Below are 23092 nucleotides of genomic sequence, written 5' to 3' on the forward strand. Positions count from 1 at the left end.
AGACCTTACACCGAATTCTTCGGTACAGTCACTGCAACCTTGACTCCGAGAATTTCAAATCTCTTCACACCATTCTGTTGATAACCACATTAAGGTTTATTCATGAATGTTATGCACGGAATGGAATGGAATATTAAATTTTGGCCACAGGCCAAGTACTGGGATCCACGAGGTTATTCAGCACTGAAATGGTAATTGAGGATAAATGTTTTAGAGGTGTAGCATTAAGAAAACCTGCAGTTGCAGTATGAAACAATTATTAGGATATTCCCAATTAGAGGAGAGAAAGTAAAAAATTTACTTTATTCAATTCCAATCCTTAAAAACGTATATTCTACTTACACATACGTAGTATGTTTATATTTGTCTAAAATTTTCAGGGAAAATACCAAGAATCAATAAAATATACAGAGTACTGACAAATAAATAACTTTTTTCAAACAATGTCCGACAAATTTCAAGTTAATTCCATTCTAGTTTCATACCATTATTCAACAACTGTATCCTCTTCATTCTACCCTGCACCCTCATCAAAGTTGTCAGGTACACCTCCTGGACACAAATCTTTCCTATCGTTTCTATGCAAGCACTTTTTGACAGCTCGTACCATCTACGAAAAACTTCCTGCTACTAAGTACTTACTTATTATTTACACATACATATTAGACTTAGTAGCACCTCCACAACTGTCTTATGACACATGTGGTCTTCTTGCATCACTTAGCATTGCCTATAAAGTGGATATCGATGATATTCCCCCAAAAGGTACCTGTATCAATCCCTTCTGGCTAGTCGATATTCATAGTCACAATGCTGATATACTTTACAACAGTGTCACACAAAGATATCATAAATACAACAACTTATAAATTCCAGTTTATTGCATTATACATCTGCTATTTCAATCCACTTCTCTTCAGAGCAACTTTTCAATGAGTAACAACCAACCACAAGTTTTTTTTATGTATCAGTGAAAGTTCTGGCTACTCTGTCAGTACCATAGTTTTATTTAATGCTCAATTTGGTACTTCCTATATTTTACGTAAAAACATGACAGAAAGAAAACTTAAGTTTGCTATAAATTATAATCATCCACAGTTCAAACTCCCTTCTTTCTGTTCTCTTGTAGCACTTCCGATTGCTTTCAACCTCCCCAATCTTCTTATGTACTTTCTTGGCAAAAGGGTTTCAAAGAAAGAGATTCATTTTTCCATTTTTATTACTTTTCCTTCTATGGGGCTTGAAATCACTTTTTCATTTATGATCTAATGATTTTTCTTACAATCCATTGTGGGTAAAGCTCTCCCTATTTCCAAAATAAAATTCTTCAAAAGATTTAAAACAATGAATGCTCGTAATTCATTGGGAAGGTTGCAAACACCAAAACGATCCAAATGAATAGGACAGCCACATTCATGAGAAAATTATAATACTGTATTAATATACATCCAGTATAAATGATACTGGTTAATATTAACAGTTGGCTATAATGATAATACAAAAAGAAATTGAGATATATAATCAACCTTACACTCCAGAAACAATGATTTACAGTACAGTAGATTTCGTAATTACCTGAAAGCAAAAAAGATGGACGACAAGGTCAACAGAAAATGCTTTCCTAAACAGAGGAGAGAAGTGTCACAGCGCACAGGCCACTAGCGTCCCCAGAGCATAGCAGGGTGCGCACTAAATCAGTTTGAACTGTTGTTAGTGGGCGGACAGGCATGCAACTTCTCGGCCTCTCGTGTTACAATCCAGGCATACACACACAAGTGTACTTCACGCCGCAGAATGAGGACACACCTCGCCTAAGGGCTTAATACATTTTCCAATCAATGCTTCAGACTATAAACAGCGTCCTATCGAGACTGAGAAAGAGACAGAATTCACTACACCAAGAATGTTCCTTTTACACACGGAATTTTTTCCTTTATCCACACAGCCATCCCATGCATTCAACAAAAAGGGGGAAAAAAAATAATAAAAAAAGTGCTACCCAAACAAAGGGGAAAAATTAAAAAGACAGAAAAAGGAAAGGGAGAAACCCAATTCCACATTCAATTTGCACCAAATATAAGAATACATTTGGACAGAGATGCAGTGGTAGGTCAGCTGGTGTAGCATTTTGAAATACAGGCGACGTAGAGTCAGATTCCTCGAGCACAAAACTCTGTGGCAAAACGGGCACCAATTACTCTCAAAACCAGATTTTACAAATAAAACACTATTACCATATTTGAGCTGCAAGAATATTTCGCCACGACCACGACACCTCTCCAAGCGAGTTTGACCCACCTTTCACGCAAAGAAAACTGAAAACTGACCGAGGTATCCTATCGGTTTTGTTTGAGGGGTACAAAGGCTGAGTGGAATCCTGAACTACCACTGCGATGACTGTCTGTCTTCTGAAAAGTTAAGCCTTTTCGAGGAGTGCCAGCTTCGGGCGAAGCCAGCTCAGCTCCTCCTCTTGCCTTCTTTTTCAACTTTTTTTTACATGACTCTACAGCAAACGGGCATTTGTACATGAACCTAGCAAGCAGGCTCTCTAAACTATACAGAGGCTGCTCCAGAACTTATAATCTTTGGGCCCTACAAGTTTATACAAGGACAGTCGTAAATGCTTATAGGTGATTAAATACCGTGACTATTTACACACTGATATTTTTTTAATTCATTTCATTCACATATATAAGCATATATGTATGGCATTACACACAACATGTGTAGACATACATATATGTATCTGTGTCTATATACATACCTGGGTTGCATACAAAGACACTTTATATACACAGCAAATATACATAACTGTACATACTATACTCGCATACACATTAGGTATACCTGACTGAATATATGTCGCACGCATACATTTTGTATGCACCGTATGTATATAAACGCACAATTTCACACTGTATCGAGAAAAGTCAGACTTTTCACATAGAAGCATATATTTAACCAATTCACTGAAAATCACAGTTGCAACATTATCCCAACATATGTATAACCGTAGAAAATAGATGGCTTTCAGACGCTAGAAAAACTTTGCTCCGTGTTCAACGACCACCTATTTATTGAGGTTGTAATCAAGTTTGACCTGCGGCGGCAGCCCCACGAATCGCGGCTGAAATGAAAACTATATGGCTGACTCCCGGGCCTGCGATATACATACAGCTACAGGTTTGGATGTGTATGAATACTTTATAATAAAGACATGTCTGAATAAATGCAGGCAATATGCCTGTTATGTCTTGCCCTGAATGTTTTCAAGCGCATATCCTAATGTGTGCAGAAGGTAAACACAGTTATGCACCCAAAGGATTCAAAAATAAAAAGGTCAGATAGATCTTTGATTACTGCAAATGTCCATAATGACGCAAGCATAAAACTTATAAAATGAACTTAAAAATGAATTCTCACATCTTCCAAGTTACTTGAAACAGATGTCGAGTTGAACTGACGCTGAAACGAATATGAGAAATTCTTTTTGGAAGGGGAAAAAAAAAAATAAAATAAAAAAGTGCTGGTATGAAAATGTGAAGTGTCAGTCTGTGTTCATAACTTGAATCGTTAAAGCAACTAAAGATATCTAAAAGAATTTTTTTCATCAAGAAATGCTGGCCAACCCATTATCCACAGAATAATCTTCTATTGCTGTAATAACTTATAAGTCTATCCTTAAGAAGAGCATAAATAAATAGGATAAATGAAGGCCAACCAATTAGATTACAATACTTTGGCTCTCACCAAACCTAAGAAATACTGTTAAGATTTCTATTTCTTCTTGTTCTTCTGATTGGCAGCTCCTCGCGGCGGCGTCACGGGACGGCCAGTGTTCAAGCCACCGTAGGGGAACTTCTTTTTGTCCGCCGGCTGCCGAGACAACAAAAAAAAAACATCAAGTTACACGAGAAAAAAATAAAATTATGTGAAAATTACATAGGCCTGACAATATTGACAGCTGAAGACTATACAGCTCATTTTCTGTAAGCAGTTCTCAATTGTAGTAAGCTGAGAAATAACAGAATAAAATATTCACCGAAATTTAGGCCAAAGGTCAGTGCTGGGACCTATGAGGTCGTTCAATACTGAAAGGGAAGCCGAGAATAAGGTTTTTAAAGGTGTGACAGGAGTAACACCTCACAGTTGCGCTATGAAACAACTGTCAGGAAAGAGTGAAAATATGATGGAAGGAAGAGAATAAGAATGGCAGTACAGTAAAAAGAATGAAAGAGGGTGCAGCTAGGTCCACCGACAATAATAAGCGAGCGAGAGAGAAGACGGAAAGAGAGAGCGAAATCTTTACCATCTAGAAAACTCACCTTAAGTATCTGGAAAGAGCACATGAGTGTTTCATCCACGGACATCATGGCGCCAGCGTTGTCGAACTCGCCGCAGTAATTTGGAGCTGAGAAAAGTGTCACTAACTGTCTCTTCGCAAAGAACTCATATCCATCTTCAACGACCTAAAGACAGTGTAGGAAAGCATTATAAATACTGTAGTAGTACATAGATTTCCCAAGATACATCTTCAGTTACAAAAAAAAATATCATCAACTGAGAAGATCTGGCACATATGGGGTTATTTCCTGAAACGGGGTCATTGTAAATGTCACTGGACTTTTTATGAACAAGATCAGTTTAGCCTATGGCATATAACTAACTGGTAACTTTGCAGGCGAGAGAAAAAAAAAAAAAAATTGTAAACCACCAACTGCAATTTCTAACAAAATCATTGGCTGCTAAACCCAATACTTGGGAGCCTGGTGTAACATCCACATATACCCACACCCATCTCAATAAGTTAAAGTATACATTAGCTTGGACTTGACCATGAAATTTCAGACGAGTAATCCCTCAACCAACCAAGTTTTCTTCTGTAATTCCCCAATTTCATGACATAACTTGACAAAACTTGCTACGTTATATTTTATGAATCATTAGCTGCCATCAACTAAATTCAGAAAAGTAATCCTAACCCCGCAGCACTGGCCCCAGTGATTTCGGAAACCTTTCACCAACGTGAATTGAATACAGAATTTGGGCCAAAGGCCAAGCATTGGGGCCTATGAGGTAACTCAGGGCAGAAATGGAAATTGACAGTAAAAGTTACTCTACATTTTATTACCTTTTCCAGCTTTTGCTTCCAAACATCCACTAACAAGCATAAATACTACAGTACACAATTGTTTAAAGGTAAAAAAAAAAAAACTTACCTGATGGGCTCGGCAAATAAGGTCGAAATCATGCTTGTGTAAGAACTTTGCAACAACTTCTGCTCCAAAGGTGAAGGAGACACCTCTGTCATTCTCACCCCATCCCATGGTGTCCTGGATAAGACAGGAAACTTTGGTTAACTTCGGGTCTCACATACTACAGAAAAATTAAAACTTCAATAAAACTTTAAGTGACGACACAGGAGTACAAATACATTTGCATACCAATGTCTAGGACCAAACGTATAACAAGATCAATTTATTATGAGTCAAGTTCACAACTAACTATTTCATGAATGTCTTCACTATACATGAACTTCTGTTGAGTCCTTTCAAGGCATGTGAAGCTAATATATATATATATATATATATATATATATATACTGTACAAATATATACTTCATATACATCACAAGAATGCTCAAGCTTCCATAATAATTTAACTTCAATTCTTTGGTATACAGTCCTCCAGTCCTAACTGGAAAAACACTGGTAAACAACCATGTCAAATATTCATGAATATCTGGTAACTAATTACTTGAAAATGCAAGTTACGTATTGCAATATTAAAGAATCTTAATTTTATGAAGATGTAAGACTTTGTCTAACCCAAGTCAATTTTCTTCAAGAGCCAATCAAGTTTGATATCCCACCAACAAGAGCTCTCAATGGACTTTTATCATCATCATTACGAACGGCAAATTCAACGTCCTCATTCCCGTTTACGCACCTTGTCAGGATCTGACCACAAGAGATCACAGAGGAGACCCTGGTCAGGAACGTCAGTTGGTCTCATGATACGCCTGATCTGCTCCATGCTTTGCAAGTCGGGGCTCAATCCTCCGTGACAACAGAAGATCTTTTCGTCGACAATTGCTGCCACAGGTAAACAGTTGAAACAGTCTGTGAAGGTCTTCCACAATTTGATGTTATACCGTCGTTTGCCTGAAAGAAGGGTAATCGATCATATCTCTGCTTTCTGCTACAAATGAAATACTTTAAATACTTTTAATATTTATAGCGGAACCCAACCCCCGGATTCGCGGACTCACGCATTCATGGATTTCTCTCTGGAACATTCCCCCGCATTATTCGTGGAAAATTTGCCTATTTGCAGTATTTTTCTCTGAGAAATATCCACAAATTACTGGTCCCTTTTAATAAATATCATAAAATGCATTTTTTGTGTTAAAACTATATAAAACAACAAAGTATAAAAATGTTTAGTGTGTTATTTTTAAAGCTTTAACTACCAATATAGGAGGTTTTAAGCATTTTTATAGGGGTTCCAACTATTCATGGGAGGGTCATCTAGTACACCATCCCCCGCGAATATGGGGGGGGGGGGGGGACCACTGTACATTTCTGTCACAAAGACGACATTTAAAGGCTTTTTGTAAGGCACTGTTGACATATGTGACAGGAGTAATAAAAGTTCAAGTAAAACATTGCCTCTATCATAAGACCCTCATGTCACAATCTCTCATCCAGGAATTAAGAACAATGTCTACAAAGGGTGTACAACCACTAACAGTTGACCCCTAACTTAAGAAACCACAACACAGTTTATCATTATCTTCGCATATATGACCGAGATGGGTCACCTAGTCGCAAACATTACACAACTCAATCGAAAACATAACCAAAAATAAAGTATATATGAATCATTAAGGTAGAACTTGAAAATTTATACAGCTTTCCTGTTCACGAAGCAGCTTAATGCAATTAGGATGATATTTGGTCTAAAAATTCACTTAAAAAACACTGAAAAGTAGCAATTCTAGCATAAAGTAGCGGGAATTCCCTACTTGATACTTTGAAAAATGAACATCACATTCTCAAATAGATAACAGCATAAACAAAATGCACTGAAAGATCATCAACAAATTATGAAAAACCAAGAGAGTTCGATGACCACCACGTCTCTTTTCTATTTTAATTTGCAATCTCACTTGTAAAACAAAGTATGAACTTATGGGTGGCAAAAGGGGAAGCATTCTGAAAACAATTCTAATTTGCGAACCCACTTGTTTGTACCTCTTAATGTTTGTTAGTTGAATGTTCATAAGTAGAGTGGAGTCTGTAGCTATAAATTTAAAAAAGAACACAATTCTCCTTTCACTCACATTCATCGTAAAAGCCGTAGATTCTGTTGATGGAGGCACATTCATGGTTACCTCTGAGCAGGAAAAAGTTTTCTGGGTATTTTATCTTATAAGCTAGGAGGAGACATATGGTTTCAAGCGACTGTTTTCCACGGTCCACGTAGTCGCCCAAAAACAGGTAGTTGGACTCTGGCGGGAAGCCTCCGTACTCAAATAATCGGAGGAGGTCATAGTACTGTCCATGGATGTCACCTGAAACAAAGGGAAGACTTTTAGCGACAAGATGAAACGCAATCTTCTATCAATTCTAAATGTGCTACGACGAGGAAATATTACAACTGGAATTGTAATATAAAACTGAAGCCCCAAGCCAAGCACTGGGACCCATAAAGTCAAAGCTGAAAGGGAAACTGATTAAAAAGGTTTGAAAGGTGTAGAAGTAGGAAAACCTCTCGGCTGCACTGAGAAACAATTGTTAAAAGAGGGCTGAGGAAAGGATGATGGTAGATAGATGACACGAAAGGAGGTATACAGTAAAAGGAATGGCATTGCAGCTAGGGTCCGAAGGGACGGTGCAAACAACCTTAAATAACTCCTCGAGTGCAATACATGAAGTGCACTGAAAACATTAATGGCCTATGGGATTTTAATCATTACAAATCCACAGTGACATCTGTAAATCATAAAAGTTGCTGGTGAACACATGAATGACAACGTGCCTCCCACAGCTGGAACTCTGCCAACCAGCTGACCTACAGAAATACACTACATATCTACCAGTCTCCTGAAAACAGAGCAAATTTGCAAGCTCTCTCTTGACTTCATATCTTTTGAAGGGCAAGGTATCAAAAAAGGGAAAAGATAGTCATGCATGGTTCTTATGTAGAAATTTATATATGAAAACTTGCTGTCACTTTACATTAATAAATGAAAATATTCAAATACTGTTATCTGATTCTAAATACTAGTTGAACTGTAAAATTTGTAATAACTAGTGAAAAAGAACAAAAATCAACGTCAGTCAAGCTAGTGAGCTGTTCATCTGATGGTGTCATACTGCAACAAGAGAGAAATGATTCCATAATGTTGGTGGTACCTTGGCAAGATGAGTCATTGCACTGTAAGTCATTGCACTACAGTGCAATGATATTTATCCACTTTTTCACCCAGCTGCTCCCATTAAGAATCAAACTTTGCTTGCAAAAAGAAAACTATACAATGATCCTGGATAACTTACAACTACCCCTGATATGATACTCGACCCTGTAAGCACTTAGATTTTTATCGAGCACACAATCACAAAAACTGCTGAAGCCATACTATACCATGGATATACCAAATGTAAAATTCTCGTTTGGGTAAAACACGACTAGTTCATGCTACAAAACATACACTGAGACGTCTAGATAACATATAAGTTTTAAACCTGCACTGAAAGCTATGGAATTTGGCCAGCCTTATGTTTCTACACGAGCCTGCGGTCTGGTTGTAATTCGTTAAGGTTAGTAACAATAAATCAATGAAAGCATTCGCACCTCCAATGCTGCCTTTTTCAACATCTATCATATTGGAACTTCACCTGGTTTGATTAAGAACAGCGCATTTTCAACCTACATACATAGGAAGTGGTGATTTCTGCATTTCAAGGCTGACATTCAAAGGATTCACACTAAGCCTCGAAACCCTTCTGATATAGCAAATGCATCGAGCTGCACATTTGCAGGTCTGCATTCAAACTGACATTCCAAAGGATTCACATAAACTGCATTGAATACAGCACTGCTCATGACTCACCCAAAAATTACTGGAAAAACAAAGCTGGGAGTCAACGGAATACAATAAACTTCTGCAGAAATTTAAACCCTTTGCATACAACACTTACAAGAACTAAAAACTTGTAAATGTATGGCAGATACATCATACACTGCTGCATAGATTAAAACACTTTGCATAAAGATTTTTTAAAAGAAGCAGAAACTTGTAATGTAGAGATTAAAACACTTTGCACATGACATTTACAACATGCTAAACCTTAGATAGTCAGGATGTTAGGACGACATTTCCATAACCCAATTTAGATACCAAACATCAACCGGAGAAAGACGTTTCCTGTACAGGAAGCCCCAACAGGGCTTCAACGTGACCAGCAAAATAAATTTAAAAGGCTCCGACATACTGTCATAATCAGCGTCTTCTAATTAAGACATGAAATATTGGCAAAGGCCAGCTGATTTTTTTTTTTAAAGCAGTTATGAATGCCACTGATATCTGGTGCATAACGTGACCCGCTTCTCAGATGGCTTACCCGTGAATATTAATAGACACTTGGTAAGGTTACCACGGATCAATTATTTCAATCAATATTTGAACCTTGCATTCAACAGAGCACAATATCATGATATCAATACAAATACTGTATATAAAAAATATCTTCAAGTACTCTAGAATAAAGCAATATAATACATCATGACTGATATCTGTAACTGCTAATTATATAAAAGGTCAATTTTTGTCTGGAAGTTTTCATTACTGATCAATATCGTAAGAATTATGTATTGTGAAATTTAACAAAAACTTTTATTTTGTGAATCACAAAACATACCAGCATTTTAAGGCACTACAAACCTGTGAATGTTACTTTTGTGTTACTTTCTCTTAAATTATAGGGCAGGTTGAAGCTCTTGGATCTAGAATTCTGTGGCTTAGGTTATTTTTAACCTACATCACTATTTTCGCCAGTTTTTCCAAGTAACAAATTAAGTTTTAGCTGAATAATCCATCAACCCTTTTTTTTTATACATACAACATAAGCCACAGACACAACTTGGCAACTAAAGTGCACAAAGGAAATGCTATGCCTAATGTACGATAATTTTTTGGTTAGCATAAATCAGTAGAGGGAAAGAAACTTTTGAAAATCAGAAAAGTACCGAGGAAGCGCAGCATACCTCCACCACTATCGCCACTTCTTAAGCACTACCAGAGGCATTCAATCATAGGTATCTCAATGAAGTATTCAAATGAAATATTCAATGGAGTAAATCATTGTCATTTTTCCTCTAGAAGAATGTACGATGAAACGACCTCCATTCTGGGAAAATAGTTGTGGATGATCAAAGAGAATGAGCCATGAAGCAAAGGAGTCCTAAAATTCAAACTCATCAATATTTCTTTTCAAGGTCACATGCCATATTTTTTTAAATCCTGGCTATACAGAATTTATCAACATACGTATTGCAAACAAAGATCACCAATAATTAGGGCCAAGTCAGAAAGTAAGAACGCAAAGAATTGTTAGGTTTACTCGGTGAGGTATACTTAAATCAGACTAATGCCAACGTAAAAATTTTGTGAGCGATCGAAAGATAAAAAATAAACAGTCCCTATCATTAACTGGAATCTACCTGGAGGAATTTTGCATGGCAAAGAACCATCAGAAATCTGAATAGATTAAAAAGAGCCTCTGCTGGATGAAACACATCCGGAATTATCAGTAAGAGAAGGCAACGACTTGACAGGTGGCTGTCAGTGAGGCAATCAGAATATGTGGGAATATTAGCTTTAAGGACCAACCCTGAACTGCCTAATTGTTGTTGATCAAAATAATGGAGAAAGCTACAATGTAGGGAAGAGGTAAGGAGGACCCAGGAAGCTACTGTATGGAGCTGACTGAACGGAAAATAAACACTGAGCATAAAACCTACTGTGGCTGGAAAAATGGCAAAAGTGGCCAGAGAAACAGTGGAATAAAACCTGTAAGAAGGCCCAAGAAATCATGAAAACAGACCCAGATCTGATACGAGTTCAAGTAGAGAGAAAATCGTGGAAAACCGGCACATATAAATAGACCCTGGCCGGATGCGAATCCTGGAGGAATGTGCAGAGAAACAGACGAATAATTTCAAATCAAACCATATGAAATAAGAAGCCCTAATTTTAAGTCTAAAAGTAAACTGAAAATGACGCAGAGGTATGACTATACAGGAATGTCTTTTGTCAAGGATTTATGTGTGTTATATTAGGCAGCTGTTGGTAAGCCACTGTTGACTGATTTTCAGAATTATTCATGTTTAACCATACTGTTTCTATGTCTCAAAATAAATTTTTCAATTCAAAGATAAGCCGTTTTGTGCACTGGGCAGTGAAAGACGCCAGCTCCAATTTCACACTCAAATCTAGAATATCCAAGACATCAAATGCACTAGTATTAGATGGTGATGCAATATATACTACCATTAACAGATTTTGGGAGCATAATGACAATCCTTCAACATTATTCTTCCGAATCACTAACGTGAATAAAGTACCTTCAGGCCAATAAACTTTATATTTTTTATTATCAGCAGTGTCCCACAAAACCAAAGAAGAAAATTTAGTCCACAACAGGAAATCATCAATGCCACACAACAGGGGTGGTTTTTGGTTATCAATTAGTTTTGAAATCTGGGAGATCAATGCAGAATAAGACTGCTACCTCACAGAACTTGTACCTTGACATTACAGAGAGGTATGTACAAAAATGGACACAAAATGAGAAATATTCTACCAATACTACATATTACTGATATGCAGAAGCCATGTACTATGCCGTACCTCTAAGTAAATGGGGATACAATCCACAATGAAGTAAAATCCTCTTGTAGTTTAAAATATATATATTTCTTGCACAAGATTAAAGAATTTCGACCATCAACTGTGTTCTTGTTCACTAAAATTTTAGTGAACAAGACCACAGTTGATGGTCGAAAGCTTTAATCCTGTGCAAGATATATATATTTCAAACTACAAGAGGATTTTACTTCATTGTGGATTGTATCCCCATATTACTGATATTACTGTACCAGAGAACAGAAGCTGTTTATAAGAACTTACCACATATTTTAAGGGGAGCTTCCAACTCCAGAAGAATTGGCTGTGATAGGAAAATTTCTCGTGACTTCAGGCACAAGCCTCTGATTTCATTCTCTGTCAGCTGAACATTTTTTCCTGGACGAGACCCCCTCACTGAAAGAGAAAAACTTTGGTTAGAACAAGGTTTGTTTAAAGACTGGAGGTTAAATTCTAGATTACTAAATTATTCCCCTCACTGTGAGAGAAACTTTTGTTAGGACAATGTTCACGTTACAAAAATGAGTTTAATCTTCCGGATTGCTAAACGATTCAAAACAGCACAGCATTTACACAAGTACTACTATAGTATCTACGAAATGGAAATGGAAAATAAGATTTATGCCAATGGAAAACTGAGAGTAAAAGAGGTTTTAAAGGTGTAACAGGAGGAAAACTACGCAGTTGCACTGAAATAATTGACAGGAGTGTGGAAAGTAAGCCGGAAAAAGAGAATATGAACGGAGGTACAGTAAAAGGAATGAAATCTGTTGCAGCCAGGGGCCAAAGGGATTTTACAAAGAACTTTAAGTAATGGTTACAGTGCCCCGCTTGATGCGCACTGATGGCACTACAGTAACCCTAAGTGGGACGAGAATATGAATGAAGGTACAGTAAAAGGAATGAACCTATGAAATGATCGTGAAGGGTACATCTTTCAAAAGTTCACTACAAAATTATATTACGAAAACTGCAAAACAAAACAGACTGCTAAGATATTAGCACGTGAAATTTTTTAATATTAAACTACGCAAAAATGTCTCCAAATTTGACATTTTGTGAAGTTATTCCATTTACTACCAAACCACCAACATCTAGAACACCAACTTCCTGTTTTCCAACATTAAGCCGTTTCTCCCGATGGCTTAGCTCACAAGATAAAATACAAGAAACACTTCTAACTGCAGAATTGTGCATGAACTATGTGTAGAATCATTAAAAATCACTGGTTGTTTCAGAGTATACGCGCAGATACAAGGCATCAAATGGATGCCTTCACGAAACATTTATCTTTCACATTCGTGTATTCATCTTCTACAGAGACCTTTCCTAACACCATCAGCAGCATTTCAACTTCCTTTATTATTCACACAGACCATTAAAGAGAGATGTACCATGATATGCTAGGCTAACAATAACTCATCTAAGATGTTGGTGCCATTTTAATTCCTTATATGGCTATAACAGTTCAATCCTTTTTGCTAAGCCTGTCCAAGTGTGTTATAAACAATTACTTCACTCAACAGAATTCCATGTTTTGTATTGAACAAAATTACAACAATTACTAATAATTTCATTTTATCATTATACAGGTGTAACATTCTGACATTTAACATACTGAAACATACCAAATTTGTAACTAATTTGTATTTTTCATAACTAACAAACCTGAGGTCTTAACATAGGATTTACTAGCGCCAAGCTGGAAACCGGTAGAATTAAAATCACACTTGTGATTCTTAGCCTTTTAATGCTGGTAATACCATGGTCTGACCACTAAGGTAGCTGGCAATTTCAGTTCGCAGCGAGCATTCCTGCAACCTCATGCTGACTCGTATCACGCATAAATTTTGAAATTATGAAAGAAGCACCTTGGATAGCATGATGACATACCCAAACCAATTCAATTTAAACTAACTGCAAATACTCAATACTGTACGCAGAACTCTCCGGAGAAAAAGTTTTGGACGTCTGATAATCCTGTTTGCTTGAAAATTTACGTGGATTCACATTGCAAATCCTAATCTTCACTTGATCCAAACCAATTTCAAGGTACGATGGCCCTTGTTATGCTACAGACGACTACTCCAGTAATTATGCAAATAGCATTTCCTAGACACTCATTCTCATTCGGGCCACGTCATCAATTGATATGCAGCACGCTTCTTGGTTATGCAATCGCACTTGCCACTTCCTCGAGTTCTTTGGTCGTTCGGCTAAAATACGTACACCGGCAGGCAGCAATCTACTCGTTACGTAAAAGGTAAAAGCTGCGGCAAGACAGGTCTTGACTTCAAGATAATATCGACGCAGTTCTTTTCAAATTCTCACTCGAGATAAAAGATGTTTGGTGAGCAGTTTATCAGTAAAATATCACAGGTTCTGAACACATGATGTTCACAATACAACTTTACTAAAGATTAAATATACAAACGCTCTACTATTCAATATATGTATACATTTATTTCCAGTTTCCTTCGTTTAATAGATTTATAGTTACAAAACAACGAAGCAACAAAATGACTATTGTATGTGCAACAGTTAAAACAGAACTTTCTCCAATAATATTCTTGTAGCACCAAGGCCAATTACTCAAGTAGGGACTTCCAAAGAAGGTAACCCAACAGAGATACATGTAACAGACTCATGCTGGCTGCACAGCATTAACAGGTTGGCAAAACCAAACGCAAACAAACAAACATCTTGTGTTACAAGGTACACGAAAAATGACCTGTAGCTGTACTTGTTACACTGTACTGTTGATTTCCGAGCACAACTTACATAATAGTACTTTCTGAACATCATGTTTTTTTCCCCTCTTACAGACTGCCAAGTTGATTAGATTGTTTACTGTTTTGCTCTGCCTGGCTTAAAATACATTTGTTAATGATTTTGCATGCTGGAATTGGAATAGTATAGAATACAGACCAGAGGCCAACCGCTGACACCCATGAGGTCATTCAGCACTGCAAGGGAAAGTGTGTTGTAGCTCAAACGACAAGGAAAAAGCGACTTCCATCTTGCCAGCAAAACGTCAATTGGATGAAGGCCAAATTTATTTGCAAAATCACCTTAAAAACAACTTTATATTTCACACAGAAAATCTTTATCCCAGGTCCACTAACAACAAATAACTATCCTTTGTTCCCCAAAAGTACTCTACCAGAAATAATTTGGCGTCTTTCCAGGAGAGAAATAGCTATTCACTAAAATAATAATAAGGCTACTGTGTTTAGACCTCAAATATGTAGGTCCATAAAAAAGTTAATCTAGGATGTGCTATGTACTAGTTCCTAAGTGCCACCCAATGCCCTACTTATAAGAGAAGCTACTTTGATCCTTCTAAGTATTCGAGCAATGTGGGATATGGATGTTTATCAAAAACCTTGGTTTGGAGATCCCAAACATTCAAAATAGATTGATATGACGGCATAACGTCCAAAATCATGTTGGAAAAAACATTTTGTAATGAACACTAATGCTTATAAATACTTTACTTTTTTCAGATTTCAACCCTGCTTAGAAATTCTGAAACTTGGCAGGCGCCCAAATGGAAGACCAAAGCTAAAGAAAACTTTCAATATGCGATTGATGCTATTATTGAAGATGTTATACGAACAAAGTATCTTTAATAATACTACTACTGCTAAGGAAACGAATTCAAGCTTGTACTTCTTCACATTTTATAACAAAAAGTGGTTAAAACTTGTCCCTCCATGATAACCAAACACACACACTACTACTTTCTTTTTTACTAAACATTTCAAAATCTAAAACAGATCAACAAACACAACAGCAGTATTGACGAAGGTAACGAACAGACGAACGTACAAAACAGCAAACAAGGGGCCATCATCGCTTGGGGCATGGGCATAAAAATACCTGTACACCCCTAAAACTTGGCACGTGCCACCCTTAGAGCCCAACTCAGCTGGCATACTCTGCTGGGGCGAGAGATATATGGCGACCAGAAATAAAACTTGTGGTTTATAAACAAATACAATTGTGCGTTTGTGCATGCGTGTGGGGGTGGATCTGCGTGATAAAGAGTGGATCCGAGCGTGCGAGAAATAACGTATATGAGTACCCACAGAGAGTGTCGGTGGATCTGCTTGAAAATATGCTAGATTTGTGTGTGAAAAATGAAATACGGTATATAGCTATAAACAAATTTTTATGGTATAACTGCATCAAGCAATTACCCTATTTTGAACTTATTGGGCTATCACACTCTTATCAACAAACCTCAACAACCTTTTCAAGGTCAACGTTGATCGAGGGAAATAATGCTTTTTTTTAAGACTTTTCTACCTTCGGAAAAAAAATAAAAAAAAATCACATGTATCTTTAAAGGTAAAATAATGCCTTTATCGGTCAATTCTCATAAAAAAGTACCCAAGAGCAGGAAATAATGGTGTTTTTTTTTATTCTTTTCCCACTGAAAAAACTGAGGGAGCGAGATATTAATGCCATTTTTAGTTTTTTCCATTAAAATAATCTGCATGACAGAAAATTATTACAGTTTTAAGCATTCTCATTAAAAAAAAAAACCCTCTATCTAGATTTTAATCTTTTCTCATTGAAAAAACCATCAGTATCTGAGAAAAAAAAAAAATAAATAAAAAGCCATTTTTATCTTCCTTGTTAAAAGAACTACATGGTCAGGGCCACATTGTGCCAAAAGCCAACAGGTGGAGGGATCTGCAATAACGAAGAAAAGAGTGAAGCCATACTATTATCGTCACAGAGTACTTAAGAGTAATCTGGATGTGACCTTCATAACATACAAGAGTTCTGGAGGAAATACACGTGGGGTGACTGCACATGCATTAGCCAAGACATCACGAACGTAGACACTAAATAGTAGTTTCATGGAAATGGGAAAAGCATAAGCTTTCATGTAATAGGGAAACCTCTTGAGATAACCAAGTAATCTTTAATACTATATCAAAAGAAAATCGTCATTGGCGGTTTTTGTACGAGACTCTTTGTGAAAAATGTGAACGTCAAGAATTCATCTGTTAACTGACACCATAAACAAAAGTGGAAAAGTGAGGAATACCAAAATGTCAGCTAATACAAATAATTTAAAAACGATAAATAATGACAAATAAAGAGAAAAAACTACAAATTCCAATATGAAATGAAATGACAGGTCGTGGGGACATAAAACCAAGTAAAATATGTAATTAACAAAACTTCAGTAACTGCCTTTCCATAAGCTATAGAACAAAACTTCAGTAACTGCCTTTCCATAAGCTATAGAAAAATGAGTCGCCAAACAGATTTAAAACTTCCAGCGCTAATTCAAGAACCCTAAGTTTGTTTGTATGGTGTTTTTACGTTGCATGGAACCAGTGGTTATTCAGCAACGGGACCAACGGCTTTAAGTGACTTCCAAACCACATCGAGAGTGAACTTCTATCACCAGAAATACAATCTCTCACTCCTGAATGGAATGGCTGAGAATCGAACTCGCAACCACCGAGGTAGGATGCCAACACCATACCAACCACGGCACTGAGGTGCTTCTTAAGAATCATTAATGAGTTTTGACAGGCAGACAATGAATAACCAACAATGCAATAGTAAGGGTAACTAGATTATTAACAAGATAAAAAAGATCTAATGCCTCTATTTAAAAAAAATATACAAGACTAAACCTGACAAGAGCAAATTAAAGGCAATGTTTGCTTAGCAGTAACAAAACCTGGGGACCTAGCCCCTATGGGAAAATCCAAGACATAAAACTAGACAAAATCACTAGATTTGGAGACAACATAGCTAAAGAACATTAGGGACAAACTCAGATGCCTTCATGAATAAATTATTTGATGTCAACAAAAAAAGGACGAAGTAAGCATTTACCATCTCAAGGCAGCAAATAATTACATAGGACAAACAAATGCCTTAATGGATAAAGCTTCAGTTATGTATAAGACTGAACTTCAATAAACATATATGCCAAATTGAAAACTATGAATGCACAGTAAGTCATACACTTTATAGCGTAAATAAACTATGTTAAGTGCCAACTCTTTTGACATCATACTCAGCCACTACCAACACTTGCCCGTTGCAAAGTCCCTACTGGCTAGCAAGACTTATAAACTCCCGTGTCATATAAACATCGCACTATTTGCATAACTTGACGTAATATGGTTAATGGCACCACCCACTTGAGGTCTTGTATAGAATTGTACCAGTCATGCCTTGGGCTTGAGATACTTATCCGAGATATACCGTCTCGATAGTTACGCTTTGTAATATTTCTTAATGATGCGCATACAACTTTGCTCACTAAAACCCAACTGCCAATGCTGTAATTTATTTGGGACATACCTTTACATCCTAACATAAAAAATGTATATAATCATGCATAAAATACTAAAACCGCAAGCAAGACTGTATTCATAAAAAATCAATCTAACGCATTGTACACATGAACCAAAGGACAGTATACATCAATTACACTTTTGATGCTCATAAACAATGCTTTATCATCTATTAATATTTCTTCCATATACTATTCAAATGCTATTCACTCTGCCCTAACCATCCTGTCAAACACAAATTCATGACGTCTACTCCAGACTTGTTGATATATGCAAGACAAAAGATAATTTTGCACGTCAGGGCAAGGAGTGGCCCAGGGGGATGGAAGGGTGAGCAGGGATATATAATACAATATTCACTAGGTGTACAAACTAATGCTGGGAGCAGGTAACCTAGATTATACACGACAGGTACAGAAAGGTACAGAACAGCAACTGTACAAGTTACAGGCAACATTTAACCTACAGTAAATATTACCACAGATGTTGTATTACTGAATACTTCAGCCATATTTTCAGTTTACACTACACCAGCAAACATGCACACAAAACCATCGCTTAAATTACGGTAGATTAACTAGTACATAGGGTCCCTCAGAAGTGCAGTACATAAATTTGCAAGAAACTATAATACAAATTAATTTTGATTCAAGCCTAGTAACCCGATTTTGAAATACGGAAATTAACACTTCAGAATGAACCCCACAGAGATAAACAAAACTTATACCTATAGGTACAGGACACAAACCAAATTGTACAAAAAGAAAAAAATATACTAAAATCTACAATGATCAAGAACTGTACTTAAAGAAGGCAGCAAAGAATTGAAGTTTTTCCCTCAATCTAATAAGAACGTCTTCTAAAAATTGCACCCCAAGGTAGGTTAGGGTCCAAGGGGAATCTAACCCAGTGTCCTAGGTTAGGTTAGGGTGAGGAGAAGTACCGTGTACTAAACTTTACAGTGAGAGAACACAGTATTCATCAAATGAGGTTGAACGATTGAGTTTTTATCCTAAATTTCAAATGAACTTCCCTGGTAAAATTATACCCTAAGGTAGGTTAGGGGTCCAGGGGGCATATAGCCAATTGTCTAGAAAAACCCCAGCATTTCACACTTCAGATGCAGCAACAATATGCAAGAGACGTCATTGTAAGCTAAAACAACCTTGCTCCATTTTTACTTTATTGACTGTGCTAACATTTTAAAAGTGCTTATCTTATCTTGCGATTTTTGCCTTCTTAACCACTCCCGTTTTGAACGTTACATTTTTTTGGACATTTTCCTGGACTGAAGACATTTCCCACATGTGTATCAATAACACACACATTACATAAAACAGAAATGTAAAAACAAATGCGTTACAAGCGCACAAACAATAGAAACAACCACTGCAAAAACCATATGGCCTATTTCGGCGACCCGGAATGAAATGGCTTCATAGCTTAGGCTATAGGATGTAAGGTATATTTAACTACTTAAAAATAGCCTATAGGTTAGGTTACTAGATTAGCGTCGGCTGCCTTCGGCCAATGAACAGGTTTAAAAAGGTGTACGATTGATGGAGAACAGGACAGGCTAGCCTAGCCTAAGGTGATCTTAATGTATTATACTATAAAACATCTCAGCCTTCCAAATATTAAGGCAGTGTAGGCCTCCTCAATCATAGAGCCTAACCTATTCAAAACATCTTCGAAAGCCAAGCGAACGGCTGCTTTAGGCTGGAATTGAAACGGGCCTGGCGCAGCATAGCTTACACACAAAAGGGATTTCCACAGTTGTGGATTTTCCTTGGTAATTCAATTGGCATTTCAAATCTTCAAGTCAACAGTGTTTTGTTCACAAACCAATCTATTCCATTCTAGCCTGAACAAAGAGGAAAGTTTTGACACAAAGGCCAGGGCTACGGATTCAAGATTTAGACAGGAAAATCATTACGAACAGTAAAATAATGAAAGAAATCTTTATAAATATACAAATTTTCCAACAAAATAAAACAACCTTTTCAGAACAAGCCCCTTGAGGACGGCTAATCGAACAAAGACTGGCGAGCAGCCTAGCCTCCCTCGGTTAAACAGTAAGTTGGCAACAGAATCTAATATGAATTTCATTTTGGGCGTATTAAGTAGGCCTAGGAGCACGGCATATAGCCGCCATCATCAAATTCAATTGGGCCTAAGGCATAATAATGCAAAACATCCCTCTTCCGTTGCCGACAGATGCTTCGCACCTTAGACAAAAGAAACTCGCAACCGAACAGGCTGACGAGCTTAAAAACCACACAAATAGCTTGCCTATGGTATAAATAAGCCTGGCAATAGGCCTATTAGGAAATAATTTTACAACTTCATAGTTATTCTTTTGTTTAAGCAAAAACTTAAGTTATTATTCCTTTGTTTTTGCTTCAATATGCTTTTATAAGTTACTTAACCTCAACATACGTTTTAAAATTTACTTTGACCTTCTATAATCAGACACCAGGGCATCGAGACCTTTGCCTATAGGCCTGGCAATAGGCCTATAGGAAATAAATCTGATATTTTATCATTATCCTTTAGTTTGTTTACCTAACACTTTTTATAAGTTTTAGGAGTTACTTAACACTTTTTATAAGTTTTAGGAGTTACTTACAGTCAATATTGTGACACCAAAGGTATCAAGGCCTACATAAAGCAGATTTTTTATATATATATAAGGGTTATGATCAACAAGAGCCTAGGCCTATGACGAATAGAACAATCTTACTTTATGAACTACTTAGAGACAGGCCTCTTTAATAAGTTACTCATACCTAATAAGTAATGGAGTTCGTGTTACTTAGAAAAATAGCTCAATAAATAGGGCCTAAGCATATTTTATTAATAAAATAGACCTGCTTCATAAATTACTTATACAAATGGGCCAACTCCACGTAGTACTCAAAAATTATAAGTAATTAGGTGTACTTTAGATGTTACTTAGAGAAAAATGTCATAAATAAGGGTATTTTATTCATAAAAATAGACCTACTTCATAAATTACTTATATAAATAGTCCTACTTAGTCAAGGACTCAAAAATTCCAAGTAAATAGGCCTACTTTACAAATTACTTATAAAAGTGGCCATAAGGAGCATAAAGTAAGGCCGAGTGTCTCTCAGGTTTACCCGAATCCGGAAGTGGGCCCAAGACCACTTATACTCGAAATTTGGCAACAACCGTCCCACTCATTTTCTCTCTTTCTCTCTCATTTTCTCACTTTCTTTTGCCCCTTTTCTCACGTTTTCTCTCTCTCTCTTTTGCTCTTACTCTCTCTCTCATTATCTCACTCACTCGATCTTCTCACTCTTTCCCTCATTTTTTTCTTACTATTTTCTCACTTTCTCAAATAAACAGATGAAGACGTAGATGAACCTTTGTGGAGAGAGAGAGAAGAGAGAGAGAGAGAGAGAGAGAGAGAGAGAGAGAGAGAGAATTCCCTAGCTTTCCCTCCCCCTTCTCTCTCTCTCTCTTAATAAACAGAAGATAGAAATAAGTGAAGATCTTAGTTTTAGATTACGACATAATACAGAGGGGGAGTTAGGGGGGGTGAGTCTGCAAGGGGGGGCGGCAGGGGGTGCCGACCCCCTTCATAAATTGCCAAATGCATCTCGGAATGTATAGGAAACGCAACGGGGGGCGGAATGCCCCTCGAAAGGAGCGAAATAAGCGAAAAATATAAGGTGGGACGAGCCTCTCCGTCCTTCTTCCTCCATGATACTTTCACCTTCAGAACGAACATGGGCGTCAGGGGGGGAAGATCTCTCCTTATATCCCCTCCGGATTCCCACCCCAGGGGGGTTTAGCCCCCCTGTTTATTCCCATAATCACCCCCGATGATGAAGCTGTGATATGATATACCAGAAACCCAAGGGGCGAATGGGGAAATGGGATTTATGAGGCGAAATAAACACGGGACTTAGGGTCCGTCATTATGGAGGACGGTAGGGGGGGTAGGTATGACCCATCCCCCCCACCGTCCCCCTACCGACTGAAAATCAACAACGTCCCCAGCGATCCAAAAAGTTGCCTCGCTTTACCTTCCAATAATCTGGCGATGATGCTGTCGATGTTGAGCTTGTCCGTCTCCGCCATAATAAGCGAGGGTCACAGGTTGCGTCGCGACGCCGAAATCCTCCGAAGGGCGAACGGGAGAGCAGATGAACGCGGATTAATGTCGCACTCGGTTTCGCTTCCCCCTTTCCCCACTAGCAACACGACTCTTCAAGATGGCAGCAGCGGCGCTGTGACTAACCGACGTCTTCTCTCTCTCTCTCCCTCCCCCTCCCCCTCCCTCCCTTAGCGATGCGAATTTTCACGATTATTCCTTGACATCGCCGATTATTCTCTCCATTCCGTCAGGAATAAAGACAATATTATCGGGAATCGACGGGAATAATCGCTATCCTCCGGCGGACGGGAATAGCGATTTGACGGGTGTTTCGATGCGTGGTTGGCTTCGTCAATGGCGCGTAATACCCACTTAACGCTTCCAGCATTGCACAAACTCAATCTAACCACTCACAAACAGCAAACAATCACTCGAACAAACAATTCCGAACAACGGCAACAAACGCACATACTATAAACAAGCTATTAAATCGAACGAAGTCGACGCCAACAAGGAATCGAACGCATTGCACCAAACATTTGTAAGGTGTTCTTCCTAGATACGACTAGCTCACTCACCTATGGCTACGGCTACGGCTAAAGCAAAATAAATGAATAAATATAAATATATAAGTAAATAAGTAAGTAAAGACATAAATAAATATTGAATAAACGAATAAGTCATTTCAGTACGCTTCAG

At 37.5% G+C, this 23092-nt stretch overlaps 1 protein-coding gene across 1 annotated transcript; it reads right to left on the reverse strand.

The window, feature by feature from the left end:
* Window positions 1-1201: 1201 nt before the first annotated feature.
* Window positions 1202-22531, reverse strand: LOC135204805 (serine/threonine-protein phosphatase alpha-2 isoform). The gene is made up of 7 exons (XM_064234990.1): window positions 22323-22531; window positions 12197-12328; window positions 7346-7576; window positions 5950-6164; window positions 5220-5333; window positions 4326-4469; window positions 1202-3876 (listed from the first exon to the last, which is right to left on the reverse strand). Exons 1-7 carry the CDS (start codon window positions 22375-22377, stop codon window positions 3778-3780), a joined length of 990 nt encoding a protein of 329 aa, XP_064091060.1. The 5' UTR covers window positions 22378-22531; the 3' UTR covers window positions 1202-3777.
* Window positions 22532-23092: the final 561 nt, after the last annotated feature.

This window comes from Macrobrachium nipponense, chromosome 47 (genome assembly GCF_015104395.2).
Source record: "Macrobrachium nipponense isolate FS-2020 chromosome 47, ASM1510439v2, whole genome shotgun sequence".
Taxonomy (NCBI): domain Eukaryota; kingdom Metazoa; phylum Arthropoda; class Malacostraca; order Decapoda; family Palaemonidae; genus Macrobrachium; species Macrobrachium nipponense.